The sequence below is a fragment of the Cotesia glomerata genome, linkage group LG10 (genome assembly GCF_020080835.1).
Source record: "Cotesia glomerata isolate CgM1 linkage group LG10, MPM_Cglom_v2.3, whole genome shotgun sequence".
NCBI classification, from domain to species: Eukaryota; Metazoa; Arthropoda; class Insecta; order Hymenoptera; family Braconidae; genus Cotesia; species Cotesia glomerata.
In genome coordinates, this window is record NC_058167.1 from 8,456,495 (window position 1) to 8,471,719 (window position 15,225).

Below are 15,225 nucleotides of genomic sequence, written 5' to 3' on the forward strand. Positions count from 1 at the left end.
ACGTGAATAGGAAACATTTAGGCTGGCCATAAAAAAAAAAATCTTTTATATATTACATTAGATTTAAATAAAAAAAATTTAGTGAATGCCGAATCAGCATTGAAATTTAAAAATCCTCTCTCTCGTGAGGAAATTCATGTACTATACAGAAAACGTAAGAACGCAAGATTGTATCTCTACTCAAATACGACTAGAACTGTCTTTTACAATAAGTCCTTGGGAGATAGAAACTAAAGAAAGGCTTTTAGTTGTGTTAGTTCGACCGCATATCCTCAAGTCTAGTCAAATGTCAACAATAGAATTTCATTTTAATTTTATATTATTTCACTCTACTTTATTAATTGGTTATTTTTATTGTCGAAAAATTAGGTAATATTGAATTTAGAAAAAAAATTTTTAACTTCTTGCTAAGAAAAATTGAAAATTTTTTTTAATTCGGGAAGTTATTGGTTGTACCCTGTTATGCGAAAATCGAGTTTTCACTAGATCTCAACGTTTTGAGGTCTTAGGAAGCTGTCCTGACTATTTCCGCGATAGTGTCCGTGCGGCTGTATGTATGCGTGTATGTATGTAAGCCTCTTATAACTTTTGAACGGCTTGACTGATCGGATCAAGATAGGTGGCGATCCAAAGAGTATTATTGCCATTAAATTTCGTGAAAATTTGAATCGATTCGGTTCACTAGATTTTGAGAAATCTCAAAAATAAAATTTTCAAAAAATGGTTTTTTTGAAATAACTTCTAAACAGCTCGACCGATCAGTTCCAAAAACTAATCCGCTCTTAAACTTGAAAAACCACGTCGATTGCCACTAGTCTCGTCAAAATTGGTTGATTCGTTTGGGAGTTATCGAAAACGAAAAATTTCAAAGTGTTTTTTTTTACATACACTGATAGAAGGATTTGTTTATAATTAAAAATATTTGTTAATATTTAACAAATCATTTATTAGATTCCACTTTTTAGTATTAAACAAATATTTCTTAGTATTTAAAATGATTTGTTCAAAGATCATTACATTCCAATAGAACTGAATCAATGTGATTCTAATTTTTTGACAAACAATTTTTTTTATCTTTCGTAAAAAATAAATTTTTTCCTTTCATAAAAAGTATCCTATGTTACTTCTAATACTTCCAAGAATATGTGTACAAAGTTTCATGATGATCGGTTAAGTAGTTTTTGTGTGAAAGCGTAACAAACAAACTTACATTCACATTTATAATATTAGTAGGGACTAGTAGGGATTGATAAATCTTTTTATATAAGGTAAAAGCCCCAATATATGATCATGTACCAGTATATGATCACTCCATGTATTTGTATACCTATATTTGTGAATATAGATATACAAATACATGGAGTGATCATATACTGGTACATGATCATATATTGGGGCTTTTACCTTACTAAGGAATATTTTTTAAGGTATTACCCTCGCGACTTCCGTCGTCAAAAGTTTATGCCAGAGTGTACGGTACACATACCAGATAGCCATTATTGACAAGCCTAAAACTTTTTGCTGTTTATGTACTTATTTCAGCCAATCACGAAGGAGATACTGATCGTTTGAAAAGTCTGGCAACACTGCGTGAGCGTTAAGATATTTTATAGTGGTTATACTGTAGTGTTTTGGACTGGCTGTAGACTTACCTCTGTTTTGATACATGCGTTTATTTATTTATTTACATACATTGAAAGATTAATATATATTATTATATTAAAATTGTTAACTTTTTGAATTTTTAATAAATATAAAAAAAATTAAAATTAATTCAGCCGACATTTAAAAATTTTTAGAATTTTTTTTTATTGAAAAAATGATTATAAAAAAATAAAAAAGAAATTTCACTTGAAAAAAACTTCAAAAACTGTAAATGCAATATAAAAAAATTTTTTTTTTTTCTAATTTAATTATTAAAAAAAAGTCAAAAAATTAAAAATGTTGGCTAACTTTAGTATCATAAAAAAATACTTATTTTCATAAAATAATCATAGTTTTTTTTTCAAATAAATAAAATTAATAACTATAATATTACACCTAACGTAAATTAAACTTTTCAAATTTGTCAGCGCATGCGCGTCTCATACTTCTTTCGCGGCTAACAAAACTTGCGCTGTTGCCACAGCTTTATTAACGTATCCCCTCCTCAGTTAAAGTCTGGTAAATTTTTCATTACTTATTAATAAATATCTCTGAAACTGTGTGGTAATTATCAATGAATTTTTTTTTTTAAATTGTTTAGTTGTTAGTTAACGTTACTCTAGTTTTTTAAAAAGATCCTAAGAAAAGTTTCTAAGATATAAAAATGTTTGTAGGTAAATTTTTCGATATCCCGTATTCGCTATGAGTGTGACTGCAGCGCCAGTCAAAATATGAACTACGGGAGGCTGTCAGAGTATGTTTTTATACGTATGTCAATAGCAAGAAACATAAAAATAAATAAATTTTATAAATAATTGTAAAAAAAAAAGTTATAAAAAATATGTGACAATTTTATACACCGATAGAAGGATTTGTTTGTTAATGAATATTTTTTAACTGTTTGCAAATATTTATTTAAAATCAAAAGCAAAAATAGCATTTTCTTTTGACACTTTTTATAATCCTATAGCTGGAATACATGATAATAATTCAATTCACTAAATAAATTAACCTTTTTAATATTTATAAATACAAAAGATAATTATGAGCTATGATAGAATTCGGTATTTTACAATAAACGTTATTATAATGTAATATAATTAATACAAATAATTTATAAAAATGATTTTTGTTTATAAGAAATCTTCATATCATATGATATTACAAGCAAAACAAATTCACTCAACAAAATATTTATTAACTGTTAATAAATATTCGTTAACTATTAATAAATAGTTATTAACTATTAATAAATGTACTTTCCTACCAAATAAATATTTATTGAATGTTAAAAAATATTTATTAAAGTTTAATAAATTAAATAATTGTCTTCAAATAAATTAAATTATTAATAGTTAATAAATCCTTTTATCAGTGTAATAATTGCAGTTTTGTTTTTTAGTTAAACGAATCAACAACAAGTAAGTATAATGATAAAAAATAAAAAAGATTGCAGTAAATATTTCTGCTGGTATTTTTTAAGACACAACAACTCTGGTGTCTCATTTTTTTTTAATTTATTAAAATTAAAACAAAATAAATACTTCCACGTGTACTTACTTACAATTTTAGGAATAATAGCCTCCCGTAACTCCGAAAGTAACCACTGCGAACGCTTCAGTCGATTTCATTTCCCCTACCATGGCTTCACTCAGAGCGAATACCGTAATGTATAAGAGCGTTCAAAACTCAAACTTTAAAATTAAATATCTCGGAAACTAGATGGTAAAAAATTCTCAAATTGCGCCAATCGACGAAGAATTATATGAACATTAATCTACCAAAATTAAAAAAAAATCCTAAGAAAATGACTTTGGCGAGGGTACTACCTTAAGGACTAAAAAGTGGTCTCTAATAAATGATTTGTTAAATATTAACAAATATTTTAACTATAAGCAAATCCTTTTATCAGTGTAACTTCGACATTTCTTTTTGGATCGTTTTTGATGAAATAAAACAATTATTAAAACTCAAAAAACCACGTCGATCGCTGCCAAGAACGTGAAAATCGGTTGATTGGTTCGTGAGTTATCGTTGTCGAAAAAATTCGGAAAATGTGAATTTTTCAAATTTCTTTAAAATTTTCGGTTTGATCAGTTTGTGTTTAAAAGTATATCATAGAATTTGAAAAACTGCGAGGAATGCTGCAAACCGCGTGAAAATCGATTCATTCATTCACAAGTTATTGCGGTTTAAAAATTCAAAAAATACTGTTTTATTAAACTTCTAACAGACTTTTGATCTTGAAGAGCTCAAAAGCTTAGAACAGCTAACTTTTTGAGCTCGAAGAGCTCAAAAACGTCATAAGTGCAATTTTGAGCACTTCGATATGGAATTAGCGGGAAGTTGCAGGGATGGTCTTCAGGGTCAACCGTTTTCCAGATTTTTTTTAAGTAATATAGTAAATGGAAAAATTAAATCTTTAGAAAATAAATGAATAAATCTAAATCAAATAATTGGCAGCTTACATCAAGAGCGACTTATTTAAAAGTACAAGTACAAGAGCAAGAGTAAGTGAGGAAATGAAAAGAAAAATCCTCTTTTGTAATTTGAAGTCTTCTTTTATAAATCTAAGAACAATGCAATTGTAAAACTACTGGTACTTTATATAAATTTTTATAAAAATAAAAAACTATGAACTTCTTTGTGCCGTTGCTATGGCTACGGACAATCGATAAGGATAATCGTTCAAATCACTTACTGTTACTTTTTATCTTACAATTGAACCAATTGAAATGATATCCTTGTTTAAGTTTTCTCTTTTCTTTTTTTATTCCTGAAAAAAAAAAAAATATTTTTAAAGTTTAAAATTTTATATTTTGTCTTCTCAGCAATTTAACAAGATGAATTAATGAATAATAATAATAATAATAATAATAATAGTAATTAATTGTTTATGAACATGCAGTTTTTCATTCGTTAATTAGAACGAATACACTTGAATATTTTTAAGAGGAAGGGGATGATTAATATAAAGTTGGGAAGCGCAGGAAATTAATTTGATGAAGATGAGCTGGGGAAATTAAGTGACATGATCAAAGGATAATTTCCTGATGTCACACGGATCGATGACCGCTTTGTCTGCGTCCTTGTTCACAGCTGAGTTCTCTGAGATTTCATGTTATGTCTATTGTTATGTATTTGATTATCAGCCGGGGTTATTTCATCATGTTATTTTATATGGAAAGTCCTCTTAGCTTTATGTATACATATATACACACACATATATATATATAAAGCCCAGGAGGTTGCGATTGATTGAGCGAAGAATTATGCGGGCGATTTATTTTATTTAATTCTGTACTTTTTCTGGGCTATCAGCTAATGCAATGTATTATGGATGAAGTGTAATGTACTTTACACAGTATGTTCATCAGTTTTATTGGCAAGGGTGCAAACGGACTCATTTTGATGCTTGATAATAAATTATGAGCAAGACCATTCTGACCTGCAGGTGACCTATGTTTTTTTGTGAAAGTTTACATACTTTCAATTTAATTTTTGAAGTTATTAGAATTTTTTTTTAAATAAAAAATCATTTTAATTATTAATTAGAATAATTCAAATTTAAAAAAAAATTAATTAATGCGTTTTGTAGAGTCTAAATAAATAATATAATTTTTAAGCAATTTTTCATTAATCAAATTAAAAAAAAAATTTTTTATTTATTAATAAAAATTATTAAAAAAAAATTAGATATTAAATATTTTTGTTGAAATTGAAAAAAAAAAAAAATAAAAATAAATTACATACTTTCAATTTAATTTTTGAAGTTAATAGAATTTTTTTTTTAAATAAAAAATCATTTGAATTATTAACTAGAATAATTCAAATTTTAAAAAAAGTAATTAATGCTTTTTTTAGAGTCTAAATAAATAATATGATTTTCAACCAATTTTTCATTAAATAAATTAAAAAAAAAATTTTTTTTTTAAATAAAAAATAATTTGAATTATTAATTAGAATAATTCAAATTTTAAAAAAAGTAATTAATGCTTTTTTTAGGGGTGTGCGAATAGTGTTCGAATCGAATATTCGAATAATTCGAATGTTTCAAATGATTCAAACAGTCGTTTTCTGTCAATAAACTAACTAATTTTTGTGTAAAAATTAATTCGTTTTATTTTATTTGACTAAATGGAGTCTTCATAATTATTTGATAGTAAAATCTGCTTATTATTTTTGTAACAAATACTTTTTGGTGTATTCGGACCCCCTACTTCGGGGCACCTCGCCATTTTGACATTTCTCCGGGAAAATTCAATTTTCTTTTAAATGAGATCTACGACACGATGATTCAGACATTGAAAGAGTGTAAAGGTAGTAATGAAAAGCGACAACAATGAAAACGTCGCATAAGCTTTTAAATAAAAGATTTTATAAATATGATATTTATCATATTTGTGAAATATATAAAAGATTAGTGTAGGTATTTGAATGAAGAGTCTCGATAAGTGTAATATTAAGATGAGCTTACATAATTAAAAATATCATCAGTGGACAAAATACAACGTCATTTCTCAATTATTGATATTTTTTTAAGTGTAAGCTCATCCCTTAAGTTAGCTTAGTCAAGACCTTTCATTTGACTACGCACACGAATTTTTTCATATTTTTCATATGTATGATATTTCTCATATTTGTGAAATATATAAAATATATAAAAAATTCGTGTAGGTATTCAAATGATAGATCTCGATAAGTGTAACTCTAGGATGAGCTTGTATCGTTAAACATATCATCAATAGACAAAATACTAAGTCATTCTTCAATTCTTGACATTTTTAAGACATAAGCTCATTTTAATGTTACGCTCATCGATACTTTTTATTTGAGTACGCACACGAACTTTTTTTTATATATTTTATATATTTTACAAATATAAGATTTATTATTTTTATAAAATATATGGAAAAATTCGTGTGGGTATTCAAATGCAAGGTCTCGATAAGTGTAACTCCAGGATAAGCTTAGATCGTTAAAAATATCATTAGTAGACAAAATAAAACGTCATTTCTTCGTTATTGACATTTTTCAAGATATAAGCTAATCCTAATTTTACGCTCATCGAGACCTTTCATTAAAGTACGCACACGATTTTTTTCATATATTTTATATACCTATACGGAGAAAAATTAATAATAGTATTTACTATACGAAAATATTAACTCGAACTATCTGAAATGGTAATAAAATTAATTAGTCACAAAATAATAGGTGTTATCATTGACAATTGTACTAGTTACTATTAATAATGGTAATGATTACTATCGAAAATAATAATTGTAATTATTAAAAATTATAACTGCTACAATCGAAGATGGTAACTTTAACCACCTCAGATTGTAAAAATTCTGAAAGAAAAAATAATATAAATTTATTTAATTTAATTCTTTATTTGCATCCATATTTTAGTTATGAACATTTTTTCCTTTAAAATATTAAAACAAATAATAACACAATCGTTTAAATCCATATATGATAAACATTTCCAAATATTAGAGCTGTTATTGATTATTTTGAATGATTGACTATGATTATCAAAATAGCAATCATCCAAGATTTGGGTTACTAAAAAAGTCTTATTATTATCAATTATTAATATTTTTTTACAAGATAAAATAATGAAACATCATTTAATGGTTCCATTATAATTGAATTAATTGTAATCCTATCATCTATATTATTAAGAGAATATCATTAAGAGAAAATACTCTATCTCTAGATTCATAATTAATGAATGACCTTACATCTTGTGAATTATTGACATTTTTACAGGTATAAGCTCACTCCGACATTATACTCATCGAGACCTTTCATTTGAGTACCCACATCGATTTTTCATATATATTAGGGTGTGTCATTTTAGGCGATATTTTTTTTTTTACTGCTATACCAGAAAATCTGGTAGTGTATAGAAAATAAAAAATTATGCCTCTGAGCTAAAGGTTTTAAGTCCAATAGCGGCTTAGCTCATCAAAAAATTCGATTTCCCATTTAAATAACACAGGAAAATTTTTTTTTTGTTTCAAGTAGACTTTTCGTTATTAAAAAAATTTTTTTTTGAAAAACCTTTTTATGATTTTTGTAGGAAATTAAATTTTCTACAAAAATATCTCTTTGGACGAAGACTGTAGAACCACTATTTTCGAAGTTATAGCCCGTTAGACGGTAACATTTAAAAAAATACACATTAAATTCCATTTAATTTTCAATTTATTACTCTTAATAATTTGATTTATTATTCTTGAATAATTTAATTTTATTGTACATTTTTGAGCATTAAAATTTTTAATTAAAGTATTGACTCGTTTCAATATAATAATCTAAGTCAAATTATTATTAATTAATCGTTATAATTACAAAAAATTTCATTTTTTCATTTATCTAAAAATGGTAACATTAACGTCTGCTTGTTAGCATTTGGAAATATTTTCCTATGCATAGCTGCAAATTGCAATAAGTACTGCTTCTGCTCTTCATCAGAAGTTAAGCTTTTATTGTAGGCTTCCATTAATTGGACCGCCCGTTCCGCAGTATCATTAACAACGTGTAAATGTTTTAAAATTTTGAGGCACGTATTGTAACTTTTGTCAGATATCCACTGATCAGGATGTAAATTTAAAAAATCAGTTGGGAGTTCCAACCTTTTAAAAATAATCATCGACTCTTCTGATGCAAAGTCTTATAATTCTTTGTTTAGTAAGGAATTAATATTAACATTTTTTACATTAAATCGTTTAAAGTTTTTAATTTGACTTTTTTTTTTTCTGAACCGATTCAATTAATTTTAATTTGATTTCTGCGCTAACATTGTCTCAACTAATTACAAACAAATAAGTTGTTCAGATAAATACCACAAGTGATTGCTGAATTTTTTTGACGCTACTTCTGAAAAATTTTTATTTATTTTTTTATAATTCAGTTAATTTTTCATAAATTCTAAATCCTGTCGAGGAGCTTGGATTGCTGAAGACGTACAATACCATGCTTTTATGTATACTAATACGATGAAAATACAAATGTGGCTGAGTCCCGAAGCCTCTATCCGGCTGAGTGAAAATTGTTCTTGAAACAGATAAATTTTTAAGGAATATATTGCTTTAAATATGCGCGAAAATATGATTTCAATCCATAAGTGTTATTATTTCACAATAGTAATAACTATTTAATAATAATTTGACTTAGATTATTATATTGAAACGAGTCAATACTTTAATTAAAAATTTTAATGCTCAAAAATGTACAATAAAATTAAATTATTCATGTAAGAGTAATAAATTGAAAATTAAATGGAATTTAATTTGTATTTTTTTAAATGTTACCGTTTAACAGGCTATAACTTCGAAAATAGTGATTCTACAGTCTTCGTCCAAAGAGATATTTTTGTAGAGAATTTAATTTCCTACAAAAACTATAAAAAGGTTTTTCAAAAAAAAATTTTTTTAATAACGAAAAGTCTACTTGAAACAATGTGCTATTTAAATGGGAAATTGAATTTTTGATGAGCTAAGCCGCTATTGGACTTAAAACCTTTAGCTCAGAGGCATAATTTTTATTTTCTATACACTACCAGATTTTCTGGTATAGCAAAAAAAATATCGCCTAAAATGACACACTAATATATATATATATATATATGTCGGAGATAATATCGAGCTGGGTTTTCCCAGAGATAGGAAATTCCTAATATTTTAGTTTGTCTGTTAATTTTAAGCAAAATTGTAAAGCATAGAATATTTAGATATTATTTACGACCTAAGCTGATTATATTTTTTATGGTTATGACGATGGGCTTAAGTCCGGAGTGACAATGGTCACCAAACGTAGCTGAGGTCATAGGATGAAAGTAAAAAGTATACAGTTAAAGATATCGACAGACAATGAGGGCTGTCGAAATATTTTTTGAGAGAAAAAGTACTTAGGGTACTGAGACGAGTAGTTCTCGTTGAGCATTGATCAAGTAAAGATCGCATACATTCTGCTGACCCCGGATTCGTTCTCGGTCTTATTCACCAACGTCTTTACCTGTTATATCAATTATAATGAAATATTTGTAGTTAAATTTATTGTTTGTACGAGTTAGTGTACATTATACTTTAAATCAAAGTCTGTGTTATATTTCAATTATTGTGAGATAATAAAGATGGCTGAAACTGATCCAAAGAACTCTAACAATTCCCAAACTACTGTTTCTCCGACATATATATATATAAAATTACGTGTAGTCAAGCTGATTCGGTGCATTTCAAAATACGATACCATCAACTGGAGCAAAGAGTATGCTCTCTTTAATTTCAATTGTTAAAGGGAAAATTTTAATTTAAATAATTAGATAATTATGATTAATAATTAGTTTAAAGCTTCCATTGTATACAAAATTTTTTTTTGAAAATCTTAGATTTTTTGAAAATTATGCTTTTTAAAAATTTTTTGTGAGATTAAAATTTTTTTTTTTAATAAAAATTATTTAAGAAAAATTAGATTGAATATTTTTGTTGAAATTAAAAAAAAAGTAATAATAAAAATAAATTGCATACTTTCAATTTAATTTTTAAAGTTATTAGAATTTTTTTTTAAATATCATTTTAATTAATAATTAGAATAATTCTAAAAAAAAAATTAATTAATGCTTTTTTTAGTCAAAATGAATAATGAGATTTTTCATTAATCAAATAAAAAAATTTTTTTTTACGTTAATAAAAATTATTAAAAAAAACTAGATTGAATATTCTTGTTGAAATTAAAAAAAAATAAAAATAAATAACTGAGTTTGACGTGAAGTTGTTTTCAGTAACCGAACCTTTCAACGTCAATCGTTTGAGAGAAAAAAGTCAAAACATAACAATTAATAATACGGATGATAAGTCAATCTAAATTAGAAGACGGAAAAATAAAAATAGTTTGTATAATTAATAATAATAAAATAGTTCCCGTAATCATCAATCAGGATGGAAGCGGTGAGAGATTGGGTTGAGTGTATAAATGGCCACTGGATAGCGATGATCGCTGCAGGAATGTACACACACATTCGTCAAATATGTGTAATTGGATTCTGCTTTGAAGACGGGCCAATTGTTCATCCTTCATACCAGTCTTTGCTATTTACTTTTTCGATTTTGTCGGTTTTTGCAGAACACAAACCTTGGCCGAGGTCTTTGAAAGCACCACCGGCTTATCTTTTGTACATCTACGAAGTAAAGTATTTTTATTTTTACTTATCAATTTATTATTATGATTATTTATTCAAATAATTATCATTTCAGATGTTAGTTGCTGCTTTAGTTGCTAATTTATCAACTAGAGTAATTTGGACACCTCTCGTTCACGTTATTTGGGCACTGACTCAAGAGTCGAGTAAATGGGTAAATTTCTTTATTTTTCTCTTTTTGAATTAAGAAAAAAAATAATTTAATTATAATAATTAATTAGTAATAACTAGCAACCTTGCAGTCACTATGTGACTGCCGTGATTTGTGAACAATAAATAAATAAAATTTTGCTTTATTAAATAATGACTTTTGTTAAATTGCACTGTACTTTCTTAAATATTGAGGTTTTTAAAGATATAAGCTCATCTCGATATTACACTCATCAAGAGCTTTCATTCATGAGTACCCACATGCATTTCAATATATTTTTCATGTATACATATGTATAATATATATAAAAATATGAAAAATCGATGTGGGTACTCAAATGAAAGGTCTCGATGAGTGCAATGTCGAGGTGAGCTTATACCTTTAAAAATGTCAATAGTTCACAAGATACAATGTCATTTCTTAACTACTGACGTTTTTAAAGATATAAGCTCATCCCGATGTTACACTCATCAAGAGCTTTCATTTGGGTATCCACATGCATTTTTCATATATATAAATATATAAAATATATGAAAAATTAATGTGGGTACTCAAATGATAAGTCACGATGAGTGTAACATCGGGATGAGCTTATATCTTTAAAAATATCAATAGTTCACAAGATATTTGTTAAATTGTACTGTACTTTCTTAACTATTGACGTTTTTAAAGATATAAGCTCATCCCCAAGTTACACTCATCAAGAGCTTTTATTTGACTACCTACATGCATTTTGATATATTTTTCATATATTTATAGACATAATATATATAAGTATATAAAATATATGAAAAATTGATGTGGGTACTCAAATTAAAGGTCTCGATGAATGTAATATCGGGGTGAACTTATATCTTTAAAAATGTCAATATTTCACGAAATACAAGGTTATTTCCTAATTATGTTTCTAGAGACAGAGCAGCCTAAATACTTATCATAATAAATTGACTATCGGTGAGAATGATATTAAATCTTAAAAAGGCACAAATTCAAGTCAACAACTTTGCAATGACACTAAATTTAACTTAAAAAACCGATTTTATTATATGAATCTTAGAAAAAAAATTTTTCTTATTCTCTTAATAATAAAGATTAATTATAATTAATAATTCAATTATTTATTATCATTCCAGCTAATGTGGATAAATACAACGATGGGACTAAATTCTTACTCAGTGGTTGCCGGTCTTGCTAATTTCATGGCAACAGACGAGGCGGCTAACTACATGACATCTTGCTTGTCCATACTATCGTTTGTATGGATGATGGACGCGACAGAATCTCTTGATGCTCTGCTCGACTACATGTCCAGGTAAGCTCTAAAATAAAATTTAAAAAATAATTACTCATAATAATCATGATTATAAATTACAAAAAATAATTTAATAAATATAATTAGTGATTAGTGAATAGTCGTTGAGAATATGACGGAGAATCGAGAACGAGCGAGGTATTGTTTTCTTCAGGATCAAAATCTATCACTTATGGCTTGTGGGAAGAGGACTCAACGCTCGTAGGGTTTCCTTCCAAGATCCTGAAGTAACTGATTGGTTTTTTTACACTCGCGGATCGACTGATACATCCAAGTCATCATCATCACGGTCATTATTTTAATTGCAATAAAATATTTAAATTAAAAGTTATAAGTTTTAAAATTGCTGTAAGTTATATAAAATAAAAAACGTCCAATTGCAAACAAGTTCAGAGTTATAAGTCAAATATGGTTTGAGATTTTTTTTTTTATTTACGTCTGTGAGCATGAATTACTTGAGTGTTAAATTAAATATGATAAATTAATAATGACAAAAATACTCTGTACTATTTGGGCATTGATTTTAAATACCAGTAGAATTTACGTTTTTCAAACAACCGCGCAAGAGAACGGTTACGATGATTGGGGCACCCAGGTTAAGTTATTTTTCTTTGCTTCTGGGGTCTATGTTATTATTGCTAGAGTCACATTATTTCCATCATCATTTCGGCAACCCGTAGCACCCTTTCTTTGTCTGTACGAGGTAATCCTTTATTAAAACTAATAAATTTGATATTTAAGTTCTCGTCCATATTTAAAATATTTAAATAACTTAATCTTAGGAATTTGTACAATAAATGAAGATGTAAAATTATGAGAATTGCTTATAATTTAACGTCATTTATTGTCCAAATTTCCAAGATTAACTTATTTAAATATTAACAAATTTTTTTTAATTAATAATTTAGAAAATAGGTTAGGTGATTTATTTTATTTATTTATCTATTTATGATTTTTTCCAGCTATTGGCAACGATGTTCATCATTGAATTCTCTCTGGCTTGTATCTGGAGTCCCATCGACGCACTTTTGTTGAATGTCTTCCCTAAAAGGATTTGTCACGTAACGTAATTCATTTATAATAATTCTTCTACATTTTTATTTTGTAAATTAAAATTCTGACTGTTTTATTCCAATTACTTTTTATTCATACCTGTGATTTTTGTTTATAGATGCTGAAAGAATCCGAACAAGCTGAAGTAGCGGACGTGATCATCAAATATGAACTACCGATGGCTCTGACGTACTTGGTGTCATTTGGTTTTTTTTTAATGACACTCCATATCACAGAAGCAATTGACTTTTCTATTTATAAGTAAGCTCCAATTAATTGATTAATTAATTAATTAATTGTTTTTACCTAATAGTTGGTTCATTGTTAGTATTTTTTTGATTTTTTTACAGCATATTTGGATTAAAAATATGCCTGGAAGTCGCTCTGTGCAAATTATATCAGAGAATATCCTCAGAATTTCCTTCAAAGGATCAATTCGTCAGGTTTGTCGACGAGCCGTACCGCAAAAGCCAAAGAAGAAAGTACTCGCGCTGTCCTTATAATTCCTGTTGTAGCAGCTGCAGATAATTTAGATTTTTTTAAATAAATAAAATTTAAAATACTTTTTTTTCTATAAAATTACCTTTTTTATATTTTTGAATTAAAAATTTTTTTATTTAATCCTAGGATAAATTTTTTCACATATATCATGAAGAAATTTGTGAAATTTATTTGATTCAATAATATTTGAATCTATAATTATGTTTTTAAATAGAAAAATAGAGAAGATTTTTTCTTCAAAACAATAGTATTTACTTCACCCTCTCTTTTGCTTCAGAAAACTGGTATGAAGTCACAACTTCGACGCCCTTACGTCCAAGTAAAATTGCGGATACAAAAACAAGTTATTAAAATTATTCTAGACTGGTTTATAATAATAATAAATAAATAAATAAATAATTAAGCTTATGATTAATTTCAACACATTAAAGTAATTGTGTTGATAAAAAAATATCTAATTAATTGGTAAAATATTTTATGAAAATTAAGTTAGCCGACATTTAAAAATTTTTAGAATTTTTCTTATTAAAAAAATTATTGCAAAAAAATAAGAAAAAAAAATTGTAAAAAACTTGAGAAACTTTAAGTGCAATTTTTAAAAAATATTTTTTTGCTCCAATTTAATAAATGGAAAAGAATAAAAAAAATTAGAAATGTCGGCTAATTTTAGTATTATAAATTTTTTACTCTAATTTTTGAATTAAAATTTCCCGCTAGAAGCGCCCTCCTAACGTAGCGTCCTAGAAATGCCGGATTGCATTCAAATAGTCAGATTGACATTCCGAATTAATAAATTACTAGAACTTAGAAAGTAAATATAAAATATAATTTAAAATAAATAATTTGATGAATTTTAAAATTCCGAAAAATATAAACTTGAATAAAGAAAAAACTAAAGCTATACACTGTAAAAAAAGCGGTGTTAAAATGGACTCATTTTAACACCGCTATGTAACACCTGTGTATTAACACCGGTGTAGCGGTGCTCTTTTGCGGTGTTAAAAATCCGGTGTAATATCGGTGTTAAACCGGTGTAACAGTAGAATAATTTTACACCGTATCGGAGTATGAATATTACATGATCCATAAAACACAATTAATATTCAATATTTATCAAAATAAGATAAGTAACATTTATTTAAGAATTTTCAATTTATAAAATTACGCAGAAATCAATTTAATGAATGTTATACAACAAGTTAAATAGTATTTACAATATTAAATGTTTAGGAACAATATAATAATTATTTTTATCGTAACCATGATGTTTCTCATAATATAATGGATGTTTTAAACTTGAAAAATCTACAGCTGTGCAAAAATAAATTATCTCTCTGAAAATCATTTAAAAAA

At 26.6% G+C, this 15,225-nt stretch overlaps 1 protein-coding gene and 1 long non-coding RNA gene across 2 annotated transcripts; both read left to right on the forward strand.

Annotated features, from left to right (window-relative positions):
• Positions 1-2,973: 2,973 nt before the first annotated feature.
• On the forward strand, positions 2,974-3,307 carry LOC123273291. The gene is made up of 2 exons (XR_006511297.1): positions 2,974-3,065; positions 3,217-3,307. It is a non-coding gene; the product is annotated as an uncharacterized LOC123273291 (long non-coding RNA).
• A 7,250-nt stretch (positions 3,308-10,557) lies between these two features.
• LOC123273269 lies at positions 10,558-12,752 on the forward strand. The gene is made up of 4 exons (XM_044740651.1): positions 10,558-10,841; positions 10,911-11,009; positions 12,140-12,318; positions 12,406-12,752. Exons 1-4 carry the CDS (start codon positions 10,596-10,598, stop codon positions 12,410-12,412), a joined length of 531 nt encoding a protein of 176 aa, XP_044596586.1. The 5' UTR covers positions 10,558-10,595; the 3' UTR covers positions 12,413-12,752.
• Positions 12,753-15,225: the final 2,473 nt, after the last annotated feature.

What these genes read in the sequence shown, in the direction of transcription:
- LOC123273269 (XM_044740651.1), top strand. Translation starts at nt 10,596, where the DNA reads ATGGAAGCGGTGAGAGATTGGGTTGAGTGTATAAATGGCCACTGGATA. An exon ending in ATCTTTTGTACATCTACGAA is followed by an intron (nt 10,842 to 10,910) that starts GTAAAGTATTTT and finishes TTATCATTTCAG; the next exon opens with ATGTTAGTTGCTGCTTTAGT. An exon ending in CTCAAGAGTCGAGTAAATGG is followed by an intron (nt 11,010 to 12,139) that starts GTAAATTTCTTT and finishes TTATCATTCCAG; the next exon opens with CTAATGTGGATAAATACAAC.